General features: G+C 43.4%; 2 protein-coding genes across 8 annotated transcripts; both read left to right on the top strand.

The window, feature by feature from the left end:
- The first annotated feature begins 165 nt into the window (after positions 1 to 165).
- LOC116636060 (zinc finger protein 2-like) lies at positions 166 to 18932 on the top strand. Of its 7 annotated transcripts, none has more exons than XM_032410433.1 (9): positions 166 to 235; positions 2745 to 3139; positions 4588 to 4657; positions 5971 to 6097; positions 7895 to 8008; positions 9473 to 10728; positions 15749 to 15882; positions 15985 to 16109; positions 17595 to 17682. In XM_032410433.1, exons 3-6 carry the CDS (start codon positions 4640 to 4642, stop codon positions 10525 to 10527), a joined length of 1314 nt encoding a protein of 437 aa, XP_032266324.1. In that variant the 5' UTR covers positions 166 to 235; positions 2745 to 3139; positions 4588 to 4639; the 3' UTR covers positions 10528 to 10728; positions 15749 to 15882; positions 15985 to 16109; positions 17595 to 17682. The 7 variants fall into 7 exon arrangements, with proteins under 7 accessions (XP_032266324.1, XP_032266323.1, XP_032266325.1 ...); XM_032410432.1 differs by having other exon boundaries at positions 190 to 235; positions 389 to 3139; XM_032410434.1 differs by lacking the exon at positions 2745 to 3139 and having other exon boundaries at positions 190 to 235.
- Positions 18933 to 24867: 5935 nt separating this feature from the next.
- LOC116636061 (zinc finger protein 135-like) lies at positions 24868 to 27282 on the top strand. The gene has a single exon (XM_032410440.1). It carries the CDS (start codon positions 24884 to 24886, stop codon positions 25826 to 25828), a length of 945 nt encoding a protein of 314 aa, XP_032266331.1. The 5' UTR covers positions 24868 to 24883; the 3' UTR covers positions 25829 to 27282.
- The last annotated feature ends 323 nt before the right edge of the window (positions 27283 to 27605 follow it).

Below are 27605 nucleotides of genomic sequence, written 5' to 3'. Positions count from 1 at the left end.
ACCCTTCGGCTTCCCTTCATTTTTACTCCAAATGTCTCCTTCCACCTTTTGAGGAACGTATTCGTGTACCCCGTTTGGTACCTTAGGGGGCGGGGCCTCCGAAAACGGGCTGGGCCTCGTGTTTTCCGCTACGCCCGCGGCCTTCTGGGAATCGTAGTTTTCTGAGGGCACTGTGCGCAGGCGCTCTGTGGTCCTTGCTCCTTGTGGGGCCGCCGCGAGCGGGTTGGCACCCAAGGTGAGGACCAGGGGTCGGGTGTGGTGGGAGGGGCGGCCGGGAGAGGGAGGTGTTGAAGAAAGGACGGGGAAGGAAGGAGGGATACGAGGCGCGGTGACGTGAGGCTGGACCCGAAATGGGGTGTTTCGAACTATCCCTGGCCCCCGCCCCTAGGCTGCCCTTGATCTGACCTGCTGCGGGGCAGGGGAGGAGGCGCCAGCTGCAGGCCCGGCGCGACCCAGGGCGACGACGTGGCTGCGAGGTGAAGGGATATGTCGCTAGCCTGGTCCCGGAGTGTGAGATGACGTGCTCTGGGGTGCGCAGAGCCGCGCTCCGCAGTGCGTATCCCCCGGGTAGAATGGCGCATTCCCTCCCTTAGCCTTCCTTGCCGAAGCTCGCCCTGCGGTCCTTCCCCTGCTTACTCGTGGTAGGGGTTCAGTACACCAGGACTGAACTGACTCCGCGCAAACCTGCTGGTCCATCTTTCCCGGAAAGCACCTCCGTTCCGTGGGCCAGGTTCAGGCGTTTCAACCTCTTACACCCGGCTCGTTGGAGCTGCCCAGTGGCGCTCCCTCTTCTGAGTGCTGCTTTCCAATGCCAGCCAGACTTTCGTGCAAAACTTGGTATTTCAGTTAGTCAGCAAATAGTTCTTGAGTACTAACTATGTGGAAGTAGCTTTCTTAGTGTGAGGGAAGCAAGATGTGGCTCCCAAGATTTACCACCTACTTGGAAAGATAAAGATACAAAGATACTTATATACTAGGTGATTGAATCAGAAATCTGAGAGTTCAAAGAAGATAAAGACCCTGACTCTTTGTTTTGTGATGTGGATCCATTTGGTTGTAGATTGGGAAAGAGTTTATAGGCTTGGCTGGAAACATCCATAGCTTATTGTAATGACACTGGTGGGCATCTTAAGATTAATATCGCTTTTTGGTTCTGTGAGGCACATTGGATGCTGTATCCTCTATGTACCCCCAGGACTCTAAAGAGCTCTTAAGAGGAGAGGTCTGGTAGCAGGACATGAAGAATGAAACCTTAGGTGAGGAAGGTAGAAGCTTGCCTTTGCTACCTGTCTGGGTCTCTGGGTTGCAAATTACAGAAACCCAGCTCAAACTAGTATGGGGGGGGTTCATTTTGAGGATACTTGGTTAGGTCACAGAGCCCCAAAGAAAAGACTACAGGTATGTAAACTGGAACAAAACAAATTCAGGACCCTCTCTTAACCCCTTGCCCCTTCTTCTGTATGCCCTTATGTTTCATATTTCCCTGTCACTGCTGACTGGCTTTTTCTGCTCTCAGATGGCTTGACAAAATGTGACTGGCAAGGGCTCCCAAGTTTTCATGCCCTCAAGTGGAGCCTCATGAGAAGAGACTGATCTCTTTTTCTTGGTTCCACTTCCAAAATTCCATGGGAAGGACTAATTTGTTCAGATGCCAGTCAGCTTTGGCCAGGAAATGGAGTCAGTTTTTATTATTGTATGGATGTGGGTAAAGCTATTTCCTTGAAAAGAGTGAAGTGTTGGCAGAGCTCAAGAGACAGAACAATAGCTGCTGCTTGTTGCCTGTCACTCACCTTGAAGTAGAACTACTAAGAAAATTACTTTTTGTAGAGTAGTAGGCCTGTCCTGGCCATAGTCCCTTTCTCTGAGAACTGCTCTTTGTGCTCCTTGGGAATGGCTGAGTGGGCAAGAGGTGGAAACATGATCTAAGGTCATTAGTCTCTCAATGGCTAACAACCAATAGGGCCTTGAGAATTCTAAGTAGGAAACACAGAGACCATGGCCAGTTAATTGTGGGTGTTAGATCAGTAAGCCCAGGAGGGCTGGGAGTTAAAGACCTTATTGAACCTTATCTGTACAGAGGACAATGTTCTGAGAACATTCTCTTGGGGGATAAAGAGATGCAAGACCCATTTAGCCCTTGATGCCTTGAGAGAGTACCTTTTGTTTCAGCACCATTCTCATTTGTGGTCGCCTCCATGCACGTGTCAGATGGCCTGCATACACAGAAATTATAAATATAATCTTGCTATTAGCCATTCTAAATATCCAAGATGGTATATACAGGTTCTCTATGTAGAGCTCTTAAGAGCAAGAGGTAAAGATGTGCAGCACCGTCATCCTTCAATATCCAGCGGGGTACACAAGTCTATTAATGAAAAAAATAAAATCTGATTGGTAGTGGATCACAACCATAATTGGAATCCAGAAGATAGTGCCAAGTAGGATTTATCGCACTGGATCATATGGATTGTATTATATAGAATCAGCCTCAGATGAGCACTGATGGATCCCTTTACCCTTTCTTTTTCTACTCTTCTGTCCTCCCTACTGGTACTGACTCCATCTTGCAACAACTTTTGTAATAAATCCCTGACAGAATATTGTTGTAGCATTCTCTGTGGGCAAGCTTGGGGAGACCATTGTTCCTGGCTCCACTTCTGGAAGGGTTTTTCACTTTCCCTGACTAAAACTTCTGTCAGATGAATTTTTCTCTTGAGAATATTGTTATCTCTCATGTCTTCCAGGTACTGTTATGTTGCAGGTTGTCTCCATATAAGGCCCAAAGATGAGTAGGATTGGAAAGAAGAGGACAGAGATTCTTCATCCTGTTCCAGATGTATAGTTATTCTGTGTAGTCTGCCTTTGCTTTTTGATATTTGACTGCTGACAGCTTTTAAGACTCACTCCTCCTTCCCCTTGTGTCCCACACGTGGACAAGCTGATAAGGAAGCCTGAATGCTCTCTCCCTGGCATTGGCAAGAGATTCACATCACAAAAACCCCTTCCTGTGGGCATGGGAACACTCACCCTGGCCCTAACCACAATAAAAACCCAGGCCAGTCTCCTTTCCTCACTCTCTCAAGCCATTTTGGGCCTGCTTGAGAGACCTACCCTGGTCTCTCCCAGAGACCTCAGTTACGTAAGTAATAAACCTTTTCATACACTTGGTCTGTGTTTATGTGGCATCATCATTCTCAATATTGGAACCCAACTTTGGGTGGGTCCTATCTGCCTCTGCAGGTGACCATTACACTCTGGATACCCTAGCTCTCTAGCTAATCTTTTATTTCCCATGGTCGTCTGTGATGCCAGCCAATGCTGCAGGGGCAGTGGTCAGTCAGTCCATCCTGGTTGGTCCTGCTGCCCTGTTTCTCCTGCAGGAGAAGCAATTGTATTCAGTCCTGAACTCACCATTGAATATCTGGGTGTCATTTTGCATATAGCCTCCTAGTTCTGTGGAAACTTTAAAAATGACTAACAGAGGTGCTTGGCTGACTCAGTTGGAGGAGTGTGCAACTCTTGATCTCAGGGTTGTGAGTTCAAGCCCCATGTTGTGTGTAGAAATAATAAACTAAAAAATAAATAAATAAACTTAAAAAAAAATGACTCTACCAAAAAAAAATGATCCTAAAGAAACTGGCTGGAATTTCTAGAATCTGGTGTCTGACTCCGTTTTTTGGTTGGATGAGACCCGGTCACTTTCTTGAAACTTTGGCAATCAGGAAAGAATTAGGACAGGAGGCCAGTGCTCTTCAGATCCCGGTAAGGGCCACAGATGTCATGAGGCCTAGATGCTGTTTAATTACAGTATCCTTATAATGCCTACTGTACCCTAAAAATAACACCTGAGTTGGCTTGAATGTATTTCTGGTCCTTAGAATGAAACAAAACTTGATTAATACACTAATAAACTAATTTGCTTTTACTTTTTTATTCTTGATCATATGGACTTCACATTAGCTTTATTTTATTTTTTGTTTTTTTAAGATTTTATTTATTTATTTGACAGAGAGAGAGAGCCCAAGTAGAGGGAGCAGCAAGCAGAGGGGTGGGAGAAGCAGGCTTCTCACTGAGGAGGGAAGCCTGATGTGGGGCTTGATCCCAGGACTCTGGGATCATGACCTGAGCTGAAGGCAGACGCTTAACCGACAGAGCCACCCAGGCTCCCCATTCACATTAGCTTTTAAAAAAAATGTTAGTATAAGCATCCTCCTGGTCATCTTGAACTTAAAAGTCAAATTGAGTTATTTATTAAATTGCTTATTTATGTCAAAATACTACAGAGTATAATGCTTATTATAGATTTATAAAACGGGGTAAAAATTAACTTCATTGTAAACTGTTTGATTTTTTAATAGTTTTCTGGTGTGGGTTCTGTTCCCAGGAAGCTGCTAACTCAGGAACAGAGTTATGGCAATATCCATAATTTCCATCTCCTGGGAAACGAATTTACTTCTAGGCTTGCTTTGCTCTTCGTAGAGTATTGAGAGTAAGGGCTGTTTCATACCTAATTGATATGTAGAGATTTTTAGTCTGGGTCAGAGAACTACAAAATGCAGTTGGTCTCTTTCATGTTTCCTTCTCTAGCTCTGCCAACTCTGGCCTGGGCCTTTTCCAAGAGAACATAGAGGAGGAGAGAATGGCGGCCAGATGGCAGGTGAGTTGGATTTTCTTCAGTCCGGAGCTTCTTTGCAAGCCTTGGAGATTCATCCCATTATGGTAAAAGTTGGGCTCTGTAGAGAAGACGAGAATGTTTGCTGGCTTCAGATTCTCTTCTTTCTCACCATACAACACAGCTGTAGAGATCTTCCTTCTGGAATGGCCCTTCATAACGCCTTGGTGGCCGGCCCCATCATGTCTTTTGTAATGGTTGGGGACCAGAGGATTGAGGCAGCTCTGCCCTTAGCAGTGAGCTCAGGGAGTGCTTAGAGAACTCTCATGAGAATATAAAAATTCTGAATCTTCTAGTCTGGAATGTTATATTCCTTTCAAAGGGACACCATATTTTTTTTATCTTTTTTCTCCAGTTTTAGTTCTTAAAAGTATCTTCCGTTCCTCGTACACTTATCATGGATCTTCCCTTGACTTGAGAATCAGTTGTTCAGGCTGAGATCCTCATGGATCCATGAGTGTTAGAACTGAAAGGGAATTTAAAGATCATCTAATCTAATTCTTTAATTTTATGATTTAAAAAATTGAGGCTAATAACAGTGTCCCTGAAGTTTGGGGGCTCTGCCATGGATATGACATGAGGCTATCACCAAGAGTTTCATGCCTCAGGTCACAGACCTGTACCTCTTTTTTTTTTTTTTAAGATTTTATTTATTTATTTGAGAGAGAGAGAAATTGAGCATGAGCAAGGGGGAGGGCAGAAAGAGAGGGAGAAGCAGGCTCCCCGCTGAGCAGGGAGCCCAACGCAGGGCTCAGTCCTGAGCCAAAGGCAGACGCTTAACCAACTGAGCCACCCATGTACCCCATCTTTTTTTTTTTTTTTTAAAGATTTTATTTGATAGAGAGACACAGCGAGAGAGGAACACAAGCAGGGGGAGGGGGAGAGGGAGAAGCAGGCCTCCCGCTGAGCAGGGAGCCCGATGCAGGGCTCGATCCCAGGACCCTGGGACCACGACCCGAGCCGAAGGCAGACACCCAATGACTGAGCCACCCAGGCACCCCTCTTTTTTTTTTTTTTTTAAGTAGTCTCTATGTCCAGTGTGGAGCCCAACACAGGGCTTGAACTCACGACGCTGAGATCAAGACCTGAGCTGAGATCAAGAGTCAGACACTTAACTGATTGAGCCACCCGTGTGCCCCTCAGACCTGTACCTCTTATGTAAAGTATCCAGTGCTCTTACATCATTAAAATCGTTTCGTTTTTATTTCATATATCCTCCGGTGCTGTATTCTTTTCTCTTACTCAGTGAGACATAAAAGAAGACACATAGGTGAGTAAGAACATGTTTGTCTTTTCAGAAGTCACTCAAGTTTAAGGATGTGGCTGTGAAGTTCTCAAAGGATGAGTGGAAGCAACTGGTCCCTACTCAGAGGGCTCTTTACAGGGAGGTGATGCTGGAGAACTATCAGGGTTTTGTTTCTTTGGGTAAGCATGACTTTCCTTGGTGATTCAGAATCTGACATTGGGTGTGTGTGTGAAGAAGATGGCCCTTCTTTTCTTACTGGGGCAGAATTGTACATCTTCGGATAGATCCCCAGGAAGGGTGTAAGTGGTTTATTTATTTTTTGTTGTTTGTGTTTAACTAATAGCTGTCAGTACTGTCAGTAAATGGCCTTTTTGATCTGGATAGAATCTGTAGGATAAGTGAAGTTTGGTCTGAGACCCTAGCTTTAAGCAAAAAATTGTATTATATAAAATGGAAAATGGGTACCCCCTTTCCTGGGAATTTTCAATAAGGGGGGGAAATCAGATAAATGTTTATCTCTGTTTTCCTAAAATTGGAAAACAATGGAAACAACGCAGGCACTTGGGAATAGGGATTTAGGTAAATGAATCATTGTACATCCATAATGGAGTACATTGTACATCCACATGGGCCTTGACCATGAATGATATTTATAGAGTTAGAAAGATATTAATAATATCCTGTTAAATGATAAAAGCAGTATACGAAATGATTGGAACCTGAGTACATTTACAACATATATCTATATGCATAGGAAAAGTCTGGAAGAATCTACACCAAAATTTTACCCCTAATTATCTTTGACTAGTAGGCTTACAGGTAACTTTTTCTTTTTTTTATATTTCTTAATTGTCTACAATGAACATGAAATTTTTTTTTTAATTAAAAAAAAATTTTTTTAGAGAGAGAGTGTGTGTGTGTGTGCACAAGCTGGGGTTGGGGGGTGGCGGCTCAGAGGAAGAGGGAGAGAGAGAGAATCCCAAGCAGGCTCCATGCTCAGCACAGAGCCTGACATAGGGCTTGATCTCACGACCCTGAGATCGTGACCTGAGCCGAAATCAAGAGTTGGGCACCAAACTGACTGAGCCACCCAGGCACCCTGAACATGAAATATTTTTAAAACTGCAAAGATGAGGAAACATTTTTAAATGCATAGTGATTAACACCAAAGTTAGTATAGTGGTTGCCTCATGGTGGGGAGGAAGAGGGGATGAGGGAGGGGCTTCAATCTTAGTATTAATGTTTATTAAGTTAGATGGGTTCATAGGTGTTTGTTTTAGTCTTTATGCCTTTTGTGTGCTTAAACATTTAATAATGCAATTAAAAACTAAATGTAGAAAATTTATATATGTCACTAAATAAATTTATATATATGACATTTATAAATGTCACTACTTTAAATCATTAAAAACCAAAGACATTATAATTTTTCTTTTTAAGAATTTCTAAAAAATTGTTTATTAATGTTTTCAGTTTTAAGTCTTTAATATTAACTGCACATAAGTTGAATATATTTCTTAAACTGCTCTAGTTTGATTTGTAGTTGCATCAAATTCAGTATAATTGCACAGAAGTATAATTAAGGGATACAAATCTATTATTTAAAAAACTACAAAAGAAAATGGGATAGCTTCTTCACCTTAGTTCCTTGAGGTGCAGAACCTTCTCCATATTCCACTTCTCTAAGCTAAGAATTTCCCCTCAACTCACAAGAATACTCGTTCCATCTGGGGGAGGTTCCTAGATCAGAGAAAAATTAGTGAACTACTTCAATAGATCTAATTCAGACTTTCTAGAAAGTCAGTACTGACTTCCCTTCAGAGAAGGAGAATTAGCATCTTATCTCAGAAATTAGCATATGCTTTTTGGATACTTCCATTTTCCTCTCTAGAGAGTAAGGGGATCTTATTAAACCCTGGGATAGTTGTGAATTTCCATCCCAAACAGCCATTTCTCATTTTGTCCTTTGTGAGCAGGAATTCTAGTTCCTAAACCTGATGTGATTTTCCAGTTGAAGAGAGGTGAAGAGCCATGGAAACTTGATTTTCAGGAAGATGAAGAAAATGAAGTCCCAGGAAGCACTTTCCTAGGTATGTGTGAACTGGGTAGATGGGATTTCACTGGACAGTTCACTTAGAGACCACTCCTTGTGCTAGTCATAGGCCTATGGAGAGGGTCACTTCTATACTGGGTCTTTGTCTGGAAAACTTATGCCCAGGTAGCCATGTGGCTTTCTTGTCACCTTTTTCAGGTTTTTGCTCAAATGTGCTGCCTTCTCAGTCAGGCCTGCCCTGACGACCCTATCTGTAATTGAACTCTCTCCATCTCTTTCCTCCTTCCCTGCACTACCTTAGCTCTCTTCTCAGGTGTGTCTTCCTAACATACTATATTTTTACTTCCTTATTGTGTTTCGTGTTTGTCCATACCTACCCGGATGAAAATGTAAACTCCATCAGAGGTTTTATGTTGTTCACTACTGGATCCCCAGTGTTTAGAACAGTACCTGGTACATAGCACACACTCAGGTATTTGTCATATGAACAAACAGGTATCAAGGTCCCACCTGTTGGGGGTTTTGGGGGAGGAGGCCGAGGGAGGGTTGAGACCTATTTGTATTTAACTCTGATAATACTTTTTTATCTTTCCTACTTACCTTTTACCATATCTCTTCCTCTTCCTTTAAAAACCATTGTTATTGACAGTTCACTTTCTCAGGTCCTAGCTGGTCTTCCCACTTACTCTCTGCTGTTTAAACTCACTGACATGTAATAAACTGCCCAGTCATTTCCATGCTTCTTTGTGTATCCCCTGTTTTTCTGCATGTACCTCTCCCTGAAATGTTCTTCTTTTGGTTGTTCGCATGGTTAATATATCTTCCAGATGACCATTCTTAAGTTTTCCCTCTAAAGAAGACCCCACTCCAACTTCCATTCATTATTTCCTTCACTGGACTACCATATCTGTTACATTTTATTTGTTTACTCTTTGTCTTCTGTCATATAGAATATAAGCATCATGAGGGCAGGGACCATGTCCCTCTTATTCAGTAGAGTCCCAGTGACTTCTACTGTACGAAGCACTTTGTAGGCACCTAGTAAATATCTAATGAATGAACAACAGAAGCTTGTTTGGCGGGCTAATTGCGCACCTTCTACTTCTCTTCTCTGTTCTCTTCTCCTCTGCCATTTTTCAGCCTCTCTGTGATGTTTTTCTTTTGAGGAGTTATCAATAAACCAGGCAGTATTTTGTATTCATTCTTCTCTTTTTTTTTTAAGATTTTATTTATTTATTTGAGAGAGAAAGAGCGTGAGTGAGAGAGAGCACAAGCCAGGGGGAGAGGCAGAGGGAGAGGGAGAAGCAGACTCCCCACTGAGCAGGGAGCCCAACGTGGGGCTCAATCCCAGGACCCTGGGATCATTACCTGAGCCAAAGGCAGACACTTAACTGACTGAGCCACCCAGGCGCCCTTGTTCATTCTTTTCTTAACATAGATAATGTTCTTTTTTTCACTAATATTAAGACCCAGTTATATCTGTAATTTCTATTTGTTTTAGACCAGAATGCTAGACTTGAGAGCCAGAACTCAACTCAAAGGCAGGATGTTTCTAAAGAAGCAAAGTCACAAAAGACATTAATGGGAACACTCAGAAAAGATGGTCCTCTGGGTCCTGTACTTGGCCCAGAAAACCTTGAGGGCACCAAGAAAGAACATCTTTCAGGGGAGACTTTGAAGAAATCCTCCCCCAAGGAAGACTCACAAAGATCCACTCCTGCCAAGAAAACCAACAGTAAGGGGAGAAACCTTGAATGCAGCATATGTGGGAAGACCTTATATAACCACTTATCCCTCACTCGTCATCAAAGGACCCACACTGGAGAGAAACCTTATAACTGTCAAGAGTGCGGGAAAGCCTTCAGCTATAGAAGTAGTCTTAAGAAACACCTGATGTCTCACACTGGGAAGAGCCCCTTTGAATGCAATGAATGTGGGAAAACTTTCTATGACCGATTAACCCTTACCGAACATCAGCGAACTCATACTGGAGAGAAGCCCTTTAAATGTCACGAATGTGGCAAGGCTTTCTTTGTCCGCTCATCTTTTACCCGCCATCAGAGAATTCATACTGGAGAAAGTCCTTACGAGTGTACAGAATGTGGGAAATCCTTTAGCCAGAAAAGCATCCTCGCTCGCCACAAGCTCACTCACACTGGAGAGCGGCCTTATGAATGCAGGGGGTGTGGCAAAGCCCTGTTTGACCGCTCCTCCCTCATTCGCCACCGCAGAGCACACACTGGAGAGACCCCTTTTGAATGTAATGAGTGTGGGAAAGTTTTCTTTGACCGCTCATCCCTTAATCAGCATCGGAAAATTCATAGTGGAGACAAGCCCTATAAATGCACCGAATGTGGGAAAACCTTCCTCCAGAAGAGACCGCTTACTCAGCATCAGAGAGTGCACACTGGAGAGAAGCCCTACGAATGCAGCGTGTGTGGGAAGGTGTTCAGTTGCAAGTCCTCTATCATCCAACATCAGCGACGTTATGCCAGGCGGGCTTCAGACTATCACAGAGGTGCTTCAGCCCGGCAAGGGACCCCCACAGGAACTTAAGCCACTTTTGTGCAAGATAATGAAGATTTGTGTTTGAGCACCTTCTAACTGCTGCTTATTCTCATGCCTCCATTTGATACTAGAGTCTCAGTAAATAGTCTTAATGGACCATGCTATAGACTTCCCCTTGGATACCTCATACTTAGTATAATACTCTGAGGATCCCCAGATTGGTCAGAAGCTCTCCAATCAATATGTTTTGTAAGTGTTTGAAGGGGACCCTAAGATAAGCATCATATGTTTGTTATTTATTTATTTATTTATTTATAATTGTTTTTTTTATTTCTGGACCACTCCATAAGAATGGGAACTATTTCATATCTGTGCACTGCTGTGTCCCCAGTGTGGTGCCTGCCACTTATTACATATTTTCTCAATGAATGAATACCTGTCTAGTCATGAGAACTTGAGTCCCCAGTCAAAAGTAGTTTCTAGAACTAGAAACTTCAGTAAGAACATTAACATGAAGGTAATATGTATGTAGGACTGTAAATACCTTCACTATAACTGCCCTATTAGCTCTTAATCCACTCTTCTTGGAGGTTTCTGGAGCCCTGGTTTGGGTGTGCCCTTGTTCTTCCCTCAGGATCCTTAGTTTCCCTGAACTTTGGCTCTAACCTGACCTTTGGGCTCTAGTAGACTAACCTATCACCCTTGTTTCTAGGTTAATGGTTGTGTTTTGTTTTATATTTTTTAATCTCATTGATAACTAAAATTCCTTAGCCTGGTTTTGCCATTCCATCCATACCCTGGACACAACACCTTCCCTTTCTCATAATGTATTCGCGTATAATTGCTGATGGGAAAAATATTCACACCAAATATTCAAAGTCCAATTGCAAGCCGGCTGTAGCCATGGCAGATGGGTGGGTTTCCAGGCTGAAGAAGTCAGCTACAATGAACCAGGAGATGGTGCTATGTCTAGTCTCAAAGAATATCACAAAGCCAAAGTTAACTCCAGGCATAGCTCATCCATGAGTAGTCATCCTTCAGTACTAAAGCAGCGGACATGAGAATGTAACTGAGACCCAGGCTACCACATCCTATTAGACATGATGTCCTTCTTGCCAGAACATCAGTATCTGTGAAACCAAAATGCAGACTGTCCTATCCACACCTACACAGTGGAGACATAGATTGGCTTCCTCACACCTACATCTTGAGAATTCCTCCTTAGTAATAAAGCAATAATTCCAGAGAGCAGCTGAGAGAACACAAGCACTTAGATGAGGAGGAGGACAGGTTCCTCACATCTAGATGTTTTTTTTTTTTTAAAAAGCACAGTTGTTTTAATTTCTTATACCACATTGGTATTATAATGGATGAAGGATAGAGAATTAGCATGGCACTCTCTTCTTTCATCTTGTTAATAGACAGGAATCTGGAACCTTGGGCAGGACAAATGGAGTTATAGTGAAGCCCAGTAGCAGAGACCACAAAAAATCAGTCCCCATGATGATCAAAGATCTGTCCCCTTGTATGATGCCCAACCTATAAAACATGCCATAGGTATCATGTAAAAATGTGGATTCCTTTCCATCACACATGTGTCTAAAACCTGTGCAAAGTATGCAAAGAAGCAATTGACCAAATATCCCAGGATCAGTAGTTCAACTTACTGAGCCATCTTACAGAACCTCATGATTAAGTAACTTGCAAAAGCCGAAGTGTTGATAATAAGCATTGATTAATGCTTACTGTGGCAGAAGCTGTTAGTTGCCTAACTTGTAGTCATACTTCTTTTCTTTCTTAACAATAGGAAATCCAAGTCTCTTCTGAGCAACAGAGTGCTCAACTATATTGCTCAGCCTCTCTTGCAGTGAGGTATATCTAGTCAGGCCAATGAAATACGGATATATCAAATGTCAAGCCAAGTATATTGATATATCACATACCAGGTAAATGATATGTTGATATCATTGGAATTTGTTGGATAAGACTTCTAGAAAGGCACCTTAAAAGGGAGGGACATCTAAGAAACCTCCTTTTGCCTTTGCCTTTCCCTTCTTCTCTACCTGGAATGTGGATTTAGTGGCTGGAATTCCAGCAGCCATCTTGTGACTTTGAGGATCTAAGTCATGCCTGAAGGATGGGAAAGGAGAAAAACAGAAGACATCTGATTCCTTGATGATCTTTTGGAGATTCCATACCAGCTCTGGACTGCCTACTTCTGATCTTGCATGAGAGAGAATAAACCCTTATGTATTTAACCACTATATTCACAGCCAAAGGAAATTTCTGTTAAAGTTGATGGGCAAAGAGAAACAGAAGGAATTTATCTGATCAGATTCCTCCTGTTTCCCTCATACTTTCAGGTTGCTTCATCCAGCCACCCCTGGGGAGGCCAGATCCCACAGCCCACTGTGTGGCACTTCAGCAAGCCTGGAGGTGGTGCAAGGAACCAGAAACTTGAGCTGTGCAATTGTTTGGCCTGTGGCAAGCAAGTGGCACTCCCAAGCAGATAACTGCCCAGCTGAAGCTGGTGCAATCAAATGTCTGAGTGGGTTCATAGGCTCAGGCAGCTTAGTCTAGTAGAGCAAAGTGCTGAGGGTATGTGCACAGGCCCAAAGGTAACATGTAACTTGACTAGGCACATACTCATGCCTGATTTATTGCCTTTGCTATTTGTTTCCCGCCAAGTTTGATTACCTGTCTCAAGTCTGCCTTCTTCTCTCCCTACCCAAGACCTGTAGCACCTCTCTCTTCTGTTGAATCTCATGTCCCTGAGACCTCCACCTGTTTGCCACCCAAATCCACCTTTACATTTTCAGTTTTGCCCTCTTCTGTGGTGACTAAAGGATTCCTTGTTTATCACTCTGCATATCAATTTTCATCTCAAAGTAAATGGCCTTTCAAGGCACTATAGCTTCGAAGGAATGCAAAGATGCTTTCCTGGTGAGATTTTGTGGCAAACACAAAGACAGACTAGAAGGAAACAGAAGCACTCACTAAATTTAGGAAAACCCTTAAGAGACTATATCTTAAAGTGTTCCAACTCCACTCTACTGTGGAACACCAATTTATGTGCTTGGGCCAGCTGGTAGTATCCAGGGCTACATGATTTCTAAAATAGGGCCTCTGTAAATAAAAGTAGGATTACGAAGGAAGTCCAGGTTTTCCAAAAGCACACAAATGAAAGCCAAGAAAAACAATGAGGGCAATATTAGTTTCAGGCATTTACACCTTCTCTACAAGCACAGAAAAGAGTATACTCAGTTATTGATCATCTAAGTAGCAGTAAATACTCTGGGATACTCCTCCCATGGAGCTTAATCTGTGGTATATGTGTGTTGGGAGATACCCAATAAACAAAATTAATTACATGTTAGAAAGAGATAAGTACTATGGAAAAAAATGAAGTGGTCAGCGAAGGCTTCACAAGGAGAACAAAGGCTTGGAGGAGGTGAGAGAGCAAGCCATGTGGATACTTGGGGGATATCCACCCTTCACGTCTATCCAGGCAGAGGAAGAAGCGCAGAGGCTCCATAGTGGAAGCATGCCTCACTCAATTGAATGATAGGTCAGTGTGGCTGCAGCAGAACAAATGAGGGGAAAGTGGTAGAAGATGAGATCAGAGAGTTAGTGTGTGGATTTTGCAGGGCTTTGTGGGCCACTGTAAGGACTTTGGCTTTGTTTTGAGATTGGAGAGCAATTGTGTTAAGAATAGGATGTACAGGGCAAGAGTAGGAGTGAGACCAGTCAGCAGGCATTTGCAGTGATCCAGGCAACAGTTGATGGGTGGTTAGACCGGGGTGGCAGCAGTGGAGATGGCGAGACGTGGTCAGATTCTGCGTGTATTTTGAAAGTACGACCAACAGGATTTGCAGAGGAACTGGATGTGGGTTGTGAGATAAAGAGAAGAATGATGACTCCAAGGTGTTTGGACTGAGCAACTAGAAGGATGAGGTGCCATTTACTGAAGTAGGGAAAACTGTAGGAGGAAGAGTTATGGCATTGGGGGAGGAAGGGCATCAAAAGTTCAGTTTTGAACATCCTATATTAGAGATATTTATTAAACATCCAAGTAAAGAGATTGAGGAGACAACTCAAGGTCAGAGGAGAAGCCCATGTTAGAGATACGAATTGGGAATTGATCACATTTGGATGGTATTTAGAACATCTAGACTGAACAAGATTACTAGGAAGTAAGTGTTCACAGAAAAAGAAGAGCGGCCCAAGGATTGGTCTCTGGGACATTCCAACATTTAGTTGGTTCCCAAATGAGCAGCTTCAGCAGCCCTTGGGAACTTGTTAGAAAAGCAAAATCTCAGGCCCCACCCCAGAATCCTGAATAAGGTTAGATAGAGTTCAGCACTGTGTTTTAACAAGTCCTCCAGGTGATTCTGATCATGGTATAGTTTGAGAATCACTGGTTTCGAGGCTGGGGAGAAGGAAGAGGAGTCTATTTAGAAACTGAGAAGGAGTCATCAGTCAAGGAGGAAAACCAGAGTTTTTCCAGGAGGAAGGAGTAGTCAGTTTTATCAACCACTGGTGATAGATAAAGTGAGAGGAAGACTGAGAATTGACCATTGATTTGGTAACAAAAGAAGGGGGATTTCTGTGATGGGGTTGGTTAACAAAAGGAAGGTATACCCTGGTGTTCCAGACAAGTGGTGCCTTTCATATACAACAGTTTTTCAAATAAACTGTCCACTCCATAGCTCTTGCTATGGAGGGGGTTGGTTGGGAGGAGGCTCCTTTCAGCTGTTCTTTGAGCTGGTAGGGCTGTGTTCTCTACCACATGCCCTCTCTCCTCTCAGCCCTAGCTGATTGGACCAAAAGCAGCCAACGTTACAAATCAAAAGGTAAGTGTAGCTATGTGTATAACAAACCTAGTGTAATAGTGGCTTATATAAAATAGAAGTTTACATCTCTCTCACATTAAAGCTCAAGTTCTGTTCCACCTAATTGTCAGGGGCTCAGTTCCTTCTACCGTGTTGGTTTGCCATTTCTCTGGTGTTAACCTTGTCCACGTGGTCCACAATGACTTGTGTTCCAGCCAGCATGGAGGAGCTTTCCTCTTCCCTTTAAGAATCACTTTGCTCTCATTTCCCTGGCAAGAGGTAGGGATGATAAGAAATGTAATCTTTACTCTAGGAAGCTTTAGGCCTACCTAAAAGTTGGGAACGCTATTAGAGAAAAGACAAATGGACATTGTGGCTTCTACTCAAAGAGGGACAGTTAGGCTAATTTGATTTTCTTTCTTGGGAATTTGAACTAGAGAGAAAACTGGCTACTTTATTGTGGACGATACGTGAGACCATGCACCATCCTGAAGATACACCCAATCCCAGCTGACAGCTCCTCGAACTTCTCTGGAGTCTTGAGAGACTTCCATGTTCCAGTCGCCTTGAGGTTAGCGGGACCAGTTATTAACTAGTAACTTCTTGGGGATCTGACTGTGTCTGGGTTGAGGTGATTTCCAGGACTGAGATTCCACTTTTCCTTATTCTGCAGCCTGGAATACACACCCTTGGTTACTTTATATAATCTCTGTCCCCGTCACAATGGGCTAACACCATGGAGGCGCAGGAAGGAAGCGGTGGGGATGCGGGCGCCTCCCCTCGGAGGGAGTACCGCAGGTAAAGAGGGAATCCTGGGTAGGTGGTGGGGGCCCTCGGCCCGTCAGTTGCCATGCGAAGCGGGGTTTAGCTTGGCCGAACACATCTTCTGGGCCCGGGCCCAGAGTCGGCATCGAGGAAGGCGCGGCCTTTCGAGCAGCCAGCAAGGGGTTTCCTACGGGGCTCGACGCTCTTGGAAACCCAGTAACTGCATGACGTCGCGGGCTTATCAGCCCCGAATAGTGCGGTACCGCCCGGCCAGCGTCCCGCGGAGTCCTCTGGGAAGCGGCGTCCCGTGACGTGAGCCGCGCCCCGCGGAGGATTCTGGGAGTTGTAGTTCAGCCTCGAGTTCGGGCCGGCGCAAGTTGGCCCGGCGGATTTCTAGATACCTTTGTCGCTTGGCCGGGGCTTCCTCCGCGTGGTGCGGGAGGTCGAGCCTGTTGTCGAGGAGGGCTGAGCGCGGGGCCTTCCAAGTCTGAGTGGCCGGAAGGAGGGCGGCGGGAGGGCCACCCGGGTGGCGCCAGGCTGCCCTGCGAGGGTCGCGCGCGCGTTCCCGGGCCTCCGAGTGCACCAGAGCGGTGGACCCCCGGGGTCCCTCGCCCGTTCGCTGCTCCCTTCTCCCGAGGCAGTCGTCACCTGCGCGGGCCGGGGGAGGGAGTCGCCATGGAGCCTGGGGGCAGAGGTGAGAATTTCGGAGGGATGCGGCCGCAGAGCCTGCTGGAGAGAAAAAAAGGGGAAAGGCTGCCCTCTGGCTGGGGCAGGCTCTGGAAGGAGAAGCATCACGTCTTCTCTGTGAGACGACAGCCCTTTCCAACTGGTTGGTCTCACGTTGGGGTTTTGAGGGAGAGCCCGCTACCTCATTGCCCTGCTGGTCTTAAGAATGATGTATGCCTCCCTTGCACCCAAAATCACCAGATCCGACAATGTGGCTTTTGACAATGACTTCGTTTTGTCTTCACGGGAACCCCATAAGGTGGTTGGAAGGAGATTGTTATACCCATTTGGCAGATGGGGAAAGTGAGTATTCCAGAAGTCACAGGATTTGTTTAGAATCCTGGATTTTTTTCCCCCATAAGACCCGTTGCTTTTCTAAGAATGCCAGTATTGTATCTGAAAAGCCAGTGTTCAAGAAGAATTTAACTAGTCTTCCTTCATCCTGTGAGCCTGGAATAGAACAGGAATGAATCATTAAATGAGGATCGGATGGACACACAGAAACTTTGAATATTACTTTGATTCTTACTCAGCGATGAGAGTTAGAAATATGTATTTAATTTATGTGTCCAGATTTTCATAGCAGAGTCCTTCTAGAGTTTAAGGGCAGAGAAAGATAGGAGGAGTTGGAGGCAACGATGGTCATGTTTGTATTAATTCAGGGATGTTGTGGGATTGTCCCTTGATTTCCTGTGTTGACTTTTCTTAGGTGACAAGTAGCTGTGTGTGGCAGTATCCTCAGGTTTACTGCAAAGCAAGAGTAATCATCATGGCTTCTGTCTCCACTTGTAGGGTCACTTTCTGAGGACTCAGACCATCCCTGTGCTGGAGACCCAAAAGAAAATGGCATGACCACTGTGCTGCTGACCCCTGCATCCCAGGTGGGTTTAATTTCCTTTTTTCTCTTTTGTTTTCAGAACAGAAATACGATTTCCTCCATTGTTATGGAGTTGCTCAGCCATGATTCCTAGACTACTGGGTTCATCCTGATAAAATGATGAGTGATGAACCTGACAGTAAATGCTCCTCACTTGTGCAGAACTTTCCCTCCAGCATTACTTCTCGATCCACTTAGTGCTCAATTCACTCTTACTAGGTCTTTGGTGCTGTCATTGGCCTCATGGTCAGGTGCAAAATAACAGAAGCCAGTTTCCCTGACTCACAAAATTTACTGAGGAAATAAGACAGAGATAAGGAAAATAGTAATCAGCAAGAAGATATATATATAAAGATGCAGAAATGACTGGTACAGATAAGTCATAAAAGGCCTTGGAAGAGGTTTTACATCCTCTAGAGTATTTGGGTAAAAAATACTGGGATAAAAGCTGTACTTTGGAAAATAAGAGAGAGTAGGTAGTTGGAGAATAGAATACAGGATTATTCCAAGAGAGAGAAAAGCTTTGGCAGAAAGTCTGTAAGCGAGTTGGAGGTCTTCACGGGGTATGTGTGTCGCTGTAGGGTGAGCTAGAGTGTGGTAAGGGAAGCTTAGGTATGTTGTAGCCAGACTGCAGGAAAACCTACACGGGGTCTTATTCCAAAGGTAAATAAAACCCCATAAAAGTTTGTAGAGGCCCAGCAAGACGAAACATGCCTCTCTCTGATTGAAGGGAAATAAGTCAAGATGTTTCTGTAAGATCTGGCCTCAGACCCTGGGTGAATGGCAAACTCTGTGGTAAAGGCAGTGGGACTATTTGACAACTTCAGACCTGCCTCACAGCGCTTAGGTCTGAAACGCTGGGGGTTCTGATCTGAATTTGTAGATGTCTTTCAGAGGAAAGGGGAGAGAGAGTCAGTAGCCTCTGCTGGACAGTTTCCAGTTGGTCTTCCTGTGTCTTCCAGCCCCAGCACATGCACACTGAGCAGCAGCTCTTTAAACAAGTTCAATTTCTGAGGTTTTCTCAGGAAACTAAAGTCTGAAAGGAACTGCCAGTTAGTCTGTTACTGTTTGTAAAGAGAGGAGACCATATAAATTACATTGCTGTGTTGATCACTCCTGAGGCACATGGTCTTAAGGGACCATGAACTTAAATAAAAAGGGTACTGATTTTATACTTCAAGTATTAAAGAGTTAACATATGTGGAATTTAAGAAACAAAACAGAGGAGCATAGGGGAAGGGAGGGAAAAATAAAACAAGACGAAATCAGAGAGGCAGACAAACTGTAAGAGACACTTAACTATAGGAAACAAACTGAGGGTTACTGGAGGGGAGGGGGGTGGGGGGATGGGGTAACTGGGTGATGGACATTAAGGAGGGCAGGTGATGTAATGAGCACTGGGTATTATATAAGACTGATGAATCACTGACCTCTACCTCTGAAACTAATAATACACTATATGTTAATTGAATTTAAGTTAAAAGAAAACAAGATAAAATATTCAACATGAAATAAATAAATAAATAAATTATTTTGAGCAGGGGATTTTCCAAGTAGGTAGTTATCTTAACTTTATTTTATTATATGAATTGTTTTTACCATTTATTTTTGGAAGGCTGTATCATAAACACTAGAATGCTGACTGCAAGCAAAATTACCCAGTATATTCATATGTATGTTCAGGGAGCTATGGCAAAAGTGGTAGTTCAAAGAGAGACAAGACTGTTTCATTTGCTAGCATCCCAGGGACAGGTCTGTTTTAATGTATCACAATTAAAGTTGTACAGGAAATTTTTTATATAGAATTAGAAAAATTAGTAGACATCTGTCTTATCAGCAGTAAATAGATTCAGCTACAGATTCAGATGAGCATTACCCACTCTGCTCCCTTGCCCTACATTTTAGGAGACAATCTGAACTTTGTGCCTGTCACAAAAAGATAGATCAGGGTTAGGCTTGTACTCCTGCAATGTCTGATATCCTTCTCTTCCCCTCCCCACCTCTGTTCCCACACCCACTTTTACAGAACCCCATTTAAACTGTTTCTAGTAATTCTTCTTCAAGTGTTCCTTCCTTCCTTCAGCCTTTGACAAATACACAGTGTTTCTGCTCTGTGCCAGATAACTAGAGTTGCTCCAGTGAGCAAATTAGACCCGGCCTCTGCTCTCGTGGAGCTTACCGTCTAATAGGACAGACAGACATTACTCACAAAGTCCCCTCAGTGTGTGCATCACACAAGAGAAGGGGAAGAACATGGTGTGCCAGCCCAGAGAGCCAGGAAAGCCTTCCCTGAGGAGGTAACACCTGAACTGAGATCTGAAGTGTGAGCAGGATTAAAATAGCTGAAAGGATGCGGCAGGGGGAGAGCATTCAGGAACAGGAAGCAGCCTGTATAAGGGGGTAAAAGGGAATGTGGCACACATCTCAGGCAGCTGAAAGGCAGCCACCAGCTGGAGCACAAGGAATGTGGGAGGAGTAGTGTGTGATAGGGGAGAAGTAGACAGAGCCGGGGATGGGGGTGTCACACTGATCAGGGCCATTACGAGACATGGCAGGAACACTTGGGGGACTTTTGTAATTTGAGCTTGAGATACTGTTTTACAAATAAATCTACATTCTGTGACATGTATAGCAAACATCTTAACTTTAGTATGTGTTGGACAGATTTTACTCTCAAAGGAAAACTAGAGAGAAAAATATTTCCTGTTTCTTAAACTCCTTACAGTTTAAAACCATACCACAGAGAAAATAGTTAACTCGTAATTATATTTTCTCCCTTCCCCGTGTCTAAATGGTAAGGATTTCTGTAGTTGTGTAATTTAATTTATCGATCTATAGACTAATAACTTGGTCCCTTCAGGTTTTCCAGTGAAGGTTCCTTCCTCCTTGCAGGTTACATGCAGTTCTCTTGTATGGACGCAAGGAGCGAGTCTGGCTGCAGATGAGCCAGAGAATCTTACTGTTGGAAGGGATGTTAGAGGGCCTTTTGTCTAACCCTCCTGTCCTTCCTGTCTTCCTTCTCTTATGCTATCAGTTTGAGTCCCTCTCAGAGGCTCCTGGAAGATGCCTTGGTGAGCACAGGTGTGTTTGGTTTTTCAGGAGTCATTGGTGATCAGGGATATGGCTGAGGCTCTTACCCAGTGGGGGCAGCTGAACCCTCCTCAGGGAGATGTGCCTGAGAAGCATAGGAATCTGGTCTTGCTGGGTAAGGATGGCCTCCTCCCCTGCTTTGAACTTACCCAGTGTGGTACCTTTGCTTTCTCAGTTCCTAGGAGCTCTGAGAATCAAAGATTCTTAATCGCTGTGTAAGTCCTGAGACAAGCAATGTCTACTTTTGTTTCTGGATATATGTGTAACTCTGCCAGAGTTAGAGATGGACACCTTTGGATTGTATTTTCCTAGGTGGTAGCATCCTTCTTCTCTACTCCCTGACCAAGGATGTTGAGACAAAGTTCTAATGAAGATACCTTTTAAGAAATGGGTGCTTGGGGCGCCTGGGTGGCTCAGATGGTTAAGCGTCTGCCTTCGGCTCAGGTCATGATCCCGGGGTTCTGGAATCGAGCCCCACATCGGGCTCCTGGCTCAGCGGGGAGCCTGCTTCTCCCTCTCCCTCTCCCCCTGTTCATGCTCTCTCTCTCTCTGTATCTCTGTGTCTCAAATGAACAAATAAAATCTTTAAAAAAAAAAAGAAAGAAAGAAATGGATGTTTATTGTTTTAATAGAGAGAGGTAAAAACAAGTGACTTAGTTGTTTTGCTCAAGTAGACCCCATATCCATCTTCCTACCTTCTTCTGAGCACTGTTGAGGGAGAAATCTAGAACTGACCTCTCTCTTTCTTCCTCTCTCTTTTTTTTTAAAGATTTTATTTATTTGACAGAGAGCCAGACAGCACAAGCGGGGGGAATGGCAGAGGGAGAGGGAGAAGCAGGGAGCCCGATGCGAGGCTCGATCCCAGGACCCCAGGATCATGACCTGAGCCGAAGGCAGACGCTTAACCGACTGAACCACCCAGGCGCCCCTCTTTCTTTCTCTTATACTATCTTCCCTAATGACCAAGGAAATAACACTTGTTACCAAACGAATTTTTCTTTTCCCATGAACAGGGCTTCTAATTTCCAAGCCTGATGTCATCTCTCAGCTGGAGCGTGGGGAAGAGCTAGAGAAAGAAGTATCAAAAGCACCAGGTGAGTGATAACATAAAACCCAGGTGGTCAGTGGGATCAAATGGGTCAAAGCATCTTTGAAGTGCTTGTGGAGGAGCCTTTCCAGATTTCACTAGACCCATGGAAAAGTTGAAGTGAAGTCCCTTTCTCCCATGCCACACTCCAGCTCTGTGGATGATCATCTTTTATAAATGCATACTTTTAAATTTTTTTTTTTTTAGAAAATAAATACTTTCCACCCTTTCAAACCTATTCTTTTTCCCAAATAAGGTAAAAATTAAGTCAGCATTTTAGTATTTGTTCATAATATGCTTGGGTATTAGGCTCGAAACCAGGCTTTTTCATATTATTTTTTATTTTATCTCTGCAGGAAAGTGTGGCTTTTTATCTCGGACCAATGACTGAAAATTGATCTCTGAGTTTCCCCTTGCCTTCCTCTTTATCTAAGTAGAGATAGCATAGAATAGTGGTTGCATGCAGACTTTGGAACCAGTCTAAATGTGTTCAAAGCCAGTCTTAACTACTTACTAGCTCTGTGACCTTTAACAAGTGAATTATCCTCTCTGTGACTCGAAGTCCTCAACTATAAAATGGGGATAATGATAGCACTTAACTCATAGGGTTGCTGTGAAGATCAAATGAAATAATCCAAAAGAAATGCTTAGAATAGTACCTGACCAAATGCTAAGCAAGTAATAACTATTGATTAAGTCCTGGTAAATTATTTTGAAAGATATCATGAATTTGACCTGATCATTTCTATCAGAGTGGATACCACAATGGACTACCTGCTAATTATACGTTCCTAGTCTTACCCTTGTCTAACTGAGGCAGCATACCACTGCTGGATTCCCCACTCTGCCAGTTCTGTATTCCTCTACCTGCTTTCAAGGCTTTTGTTACTACCTGCCTAACCATTTCACCTTCTTTATCCTTCAACTTGAACCCTTAACACCAGACAGGCAATCTCCTACTTTCCTCCATTAACTGTGTTCTCCACGGACATTTCGGGATTTAATTCTTCCATTCCCCTTAGCTGAAAGTCCGTTTGCCTTTAACTTGTTTCTACCCATTTGCCCTTTAAAATCCCAGGTACTTCCCTGATTATATGTAGTTGAGAACATTGTATTGTATTGATTTATTTCATATGGAGTCATGGTTGGAATGGATATTAAAGACCATTTAAGCCTGGAAATATTTAAACATTTTTAGCTTTTCTCCCAGAACTCTTACGAGGAAACCTAGGATTTGGGGCAGTTTTCCTGACAGGTTGGGAACCAATCTGAGCATCTAGGGATTTGACCCTTCTTCTCCCTACATGCTGCTCTTTTTTTTCAAACTTCATTCTATTTAACTCTTTATAGGGCTTTTTTTTTTCCAAGATTTTATTTATTTATTTGACAGAGAGAGACACGGCGAGAGAGGGAACACAAGCAGGGGGAGTGGAAGAGGGAGAAGCAGGCTTCCCGCGGAGCAGGGAGCCCGATGTGGGGCTTGATCCCAGGACCCTGGGATCATGACCTGAGCCAAAGGCAGACACTTAACGACTGAGCCACCCAGGCGCCCCTCTATTTAACTCTTTAAAGTTTGTTAGGTGTGGGGCAGTCAGAGGTGATCAGTTGCTTCTTTTTTTTTTTTTAAGATTTATTATTTTATTTTATTTTAAAAATATTTATTTATTTGAGAGAGAAGAGGACAAATGGGAGGGGCAAAGGGAGAGGGAAAGAGAATCCCAAGTAGATTCCATGCTAAGTGCAGAGCCTGACATGGGGCTCAATCTCACGGCCCTGAAACCATGACAGCTGAAATCAAGAGTTGGACGCTTACTGACTGAGCCACCCAGTTGTTTGATTTGCTTCTTAATCACTAAGCTTTGTGATGATGTGAATTTGCTGATCTGGACCACTTTGTTTCTTTGTTTTTTTTTTTAATTTTTTTTAAGGTTTTATTTATTTATTTGAGAGAGAGAGAGAGAGAGAGCAAGTGCACAAGAGCAGGGGGAGGGCCAGAGGGAGAGGAAGAAGCAGACTCCCCACTGAGCGGGGAGCCTGATGCGAGACTCGATCCCAGGACCCTGAGATCATGACCTGAGCAGAAGGCACACACTTAACCAACTGAGCCACCCAGCACCCTGATCTGGACCACTTTGAATGCTAGCTTAGAGAATCAGTGTCTCATCTTGAGACCATGGAACCAACAGAGTTTTTTTTTTAAGGTTTTGAAGGTTAGTCTGTTAGCAGTGATTGGGAAATCCTGGGATGGGGAAAGATTGGTAGCAAGGAGATCAACTAACGATGGTCTTTCTCAAGGCATGAGGTGCAGAGGCTCCAGTGAGGGGGTAAAAGTGGGCAATCCCTGCAAGACTGTCTTTTCTGTCTCCACCTCACCCATTTTTAAATCTCATCTGCCATTTACCCACATGACTTCTGCCTAATCTTATTCTCTGTTATTCTTACTCATCTCCTACCTGCCTAGATAAAAGAGTATTGAGTGCCTGCTCACTCTTTCACTTTTGTGCAATTGCATTTCTTTGCCCACTCACCTTTCTTTTCTCAAGTTCTTTCAGAATTGCAAAGCTATTTTTGAGAGCTTTCAAGTTCCTGTGTTCTCTTGTAAGCATTATTCATTTGTTTATTTTTCATTCTTTTCCTACCACAGCAGTTATTTTTCTTTCCCATGTAGAAAATGATATATGTGTATTTTTGTTTCTTTCAGACTGGGAGACAATACCAGAAAGCAAGGAGCTTACTCCAGAGCAGAATATTTCTGAGGAAGAATCAGCCACTCGTGTGTTAATAGAAAGATTCCCAAAGGAAAGTTCCAGTGAATGTGAGGATTCTTTAGAGAGTCAGGAGGAAAACCATGAGAAACATTTAATACAGGAGGTTGTCACTCAGAAGAAATCTTCTGGGGAGGGAAGTTACCAGTGTGATGAATTTGGGAGAAGTTTTAGTCAAAGATCATTACTTACTCAACAGCAAGGAGAGAGACTACATAACTGTGATTCATTTAAAAAGAACTTAAAACAAAATTCAGATCTAATGAGGCACGAGAAAATTTGTGCAGAGAAGAAACCTTGGAAGTGTAATGAGTGTGAGAAAGCCTTTAGTTACTACTCAGCTTTTGTCTTGCATCAGAGAATTCACACAGGAGAAAAGCCCTACGAATGTAACGAATGTGGTAAAGCTTTTAGCCAGAGCATACACCTTACTCTACACCAGAGAATTCATACTGGAGAGAAACCCTACGAATGTCATGAATGTGGGAAAGCCTTCAGTCACCGCTCTGCCCTTATTCGGCATCATATCATCCATACTGGAGAGAAGCCCTATGAATGCAATGAATGTGGGAAGGCCTTTAATCAGAGCTCGTACCTCACTCAACATCAGCGAATTCATACTGGAGAGAAACCTTATGAGTGTAACGAATGTGGGAAGGCCTTTAGCCAAAGCACATTCCTTACCCAGCATCAGGTCATTCACACTGGAGAGAAACCCTATAAGTGTAATGAATGTGGGAAAGCCTTTAGTGATCGATCAGGCCTTATTCAGCACCAGAGAACTCATACTGGGGAGAGGCCTTATGAGTGTAATGAGTGTGGGAAAGCCTTTGGCTACTGTTCAGCCCTGACTCAACACCAGAGAACTCACACTGGGGAGAAACCCTATAAATGCAATGATTGTGCCAAAGCCTTCAGCGACCGCTCAGCCCTTATTCGTCATCAGAGAACACACACTGGAGAGAAACCTTATAAGTGTAAGGACTGTGGAAAAGCTTTCAGCCAGAGCTCATCTCTTACAAAGCATCAGAAAACTCACACTGGAGAAAAGCCCTATAGATGTAAGGAATGTGGAAAAGCTTTCAGCCAGAGTTCATCCCTTTCTCAACATCAGAAAACCCATGCTGGAGGGAAAACCAAAGAATACGGAAAAGCGTTTAGTGAGCATTCAGCCTTTGGCCAGCAAAAGAGAATTCATACTGGATAAAGACTATGTAAATGTGGTACATTCAGAACATATTTATCAAACAATTACTAAACGTGGTGTGAGGGCTACAAAGGAATTTCAGAGTGTGTTACACAAAAGACATTAATTGAGAAGTCATTGCTGATACAAGGCATAGCTTACTTAGAATGTGAAGGAGGGGTTTTACATTTTTTCAGTGCAGCAGAGGACTTTGAGTTTCCTTGGGGAAAGAGGAAGATTATTTCCAACACCCTAAGGTGTATGTAAGCTTCCAAATCCTTGTGGGAGAAATAGGGTGTGCAATGATGCAAAGAAGAGATCTTGTCTGGGCTGGATAGTCTCTTAATGCTAAGGAGATGAAGCTTTAAAGAGATGAAGGTTTCTTTTTTTTTTTTTTTTTTAAGAGATGAAGGTTTCTTTAGGGAAATTGCAGAGGCAGAGATAAGAGATTGAGAATTCACAATGAGTTTGTCCGGGGTTTGGGAGTAGAGGTGGAAGGAAAGTTGTCCTTAGGCTTAAGTATAAGGTCACTTAGGAGATAGATGAGAAGGTTCGAGAAAAAGAACTGGGGGAGTGAACTCAAGAAATGTTGATTGAGATAACTACTCAAATGAGTGCTCCCAACCAGGGAAAATATTAGTCAGACTCATTAGTTGGTCAGGTGCAAAGTTTCCACCCTGATGCCAAGGAACATTGGCCTGGCAGTCTGCTTCTGCGCTTTTTGTCTTGGAGACCTTGCTTATTGATTCACAGCCTGCTAAGAATCATATTAACTCCAGGGGTCAAGACTGACAGCCTAGAAAGAGAAGGTATAGGAGGGACCTTTGATGTTTTCAGTCTATCTTAAGGTACCTATTTTAAGCTAAGTTACCCGAGAATGTGCTTATTTATAAAGATTTTACCTCAATCGTATGTAGTTTGTACTTTAGACTTATTCATACCATAGTCAAATTAAGTTGTAGACCTGAGCTGACACTGCATATTGGATTGTGAAAGATTCGAAAAGGCTTTGAAATACTTACCTTTCACCATTTTATTCTTGGGTAGAGGCACATGACAGCCTTGTATATATGTATATATTTTTTTCCATTGAAACTTCGAAGGTTGTTGCACATATTTTGAGTATTGTGTTTTTAGTTTTCACAAGTTTGTTGATATGTCTTGATGTGGATTTCTTTGAGTTTATCCTGTTTTCTGAACTTCAATCTGTAGGTTTATGTGTTCGGGAATTTTTAGCCATCATTTCTTTGAACACATTTTCCAGCCCTCACTCCTTTTCTCCTTCCAGGACCCTGATGACACACATGTTAGATCTTTGATTGTAGTCCCACAAGTTCCTGAGGCTCTGTTCTGTGTTGTGTTTTGTTTTGTTTCCAGTATATTTTTATCTCAATCTGCTCCGGCTACCATAACAAAATAATGTAGAATGGGGGGCTCAAACAACAGAAATGAATTTCTCACAGTTTTGGAGGCTGGGAAGTCCAAGATCAAGGTGTCAGCTTTGGCCTCTGGTGAGGGCTCTCTTCCTGGATTGCAGAGGGCCACCTTCTTGCTGTATCCTCATGAGGCCTTTTTTTGGTGCTTGCATGGGAAAAGAGAGCTCTCTCTTCTATTTCCTATAAAGCTGCCAGTCCTATCTGGTTAGGACCCCAGCCTTATGACCTCATTTAACCTTAATTACCTCTGAGAAGCCCTGTGTCCAAATACAATCACTTTGAGAGTTAGCACTTCAACATATGAACTTGGGGGGCACACAATTCAGTCCATAGCATTCTGCCCCTAGCTCCCCCAAATTCAT

The sequence above is a fragment of the Phoca vitulina genome, unplaced genomic scaffold (assembly GCF_004348235.1).
Source record: "Phoca vitulina isolate PV1807 unplaced genomic scaffold, GSC_HSeal_1.0 scaffold12, whole genome shotgun sequence".
NCBI classification, from domain to species: domain Eukaryota; kingdom Metazoa; phylum Chordata; class Mammalia; order Carnivora; family Phocidae; genus Phoca; species Phoca vitulina.
Note: the sequence above shows the minus strand (reverse complement) of the source record. Positions and strands in the feature narration are given on the sequence as shown.

Coding starts and splice junctions, on each gene's coding strand:
- LOC116636060 (XM_032410437.1), top strand. Junction 6,098..7,894: donor TCAGGGTTTTGTTTCTTTGG/GTAAGCATGACT, acceptor CTTTGTGAGCAG/GAATTCTAGTTCCTAAACCT. Junction 8,009..9,472: donor CCCAGGAAGCACTTTCCTAG/GTATGTGTGAAC, acceptor TATTTGTTTTAG/ACCAGAATGCTAGACTTGAG.
- LOC116636061 (XM_032410440.1), top strand. CDS start 24,884: ATGAGGCACGAGAAAATTTGTGCAGAGAAGAAACCTTGGAAGTGTAAT.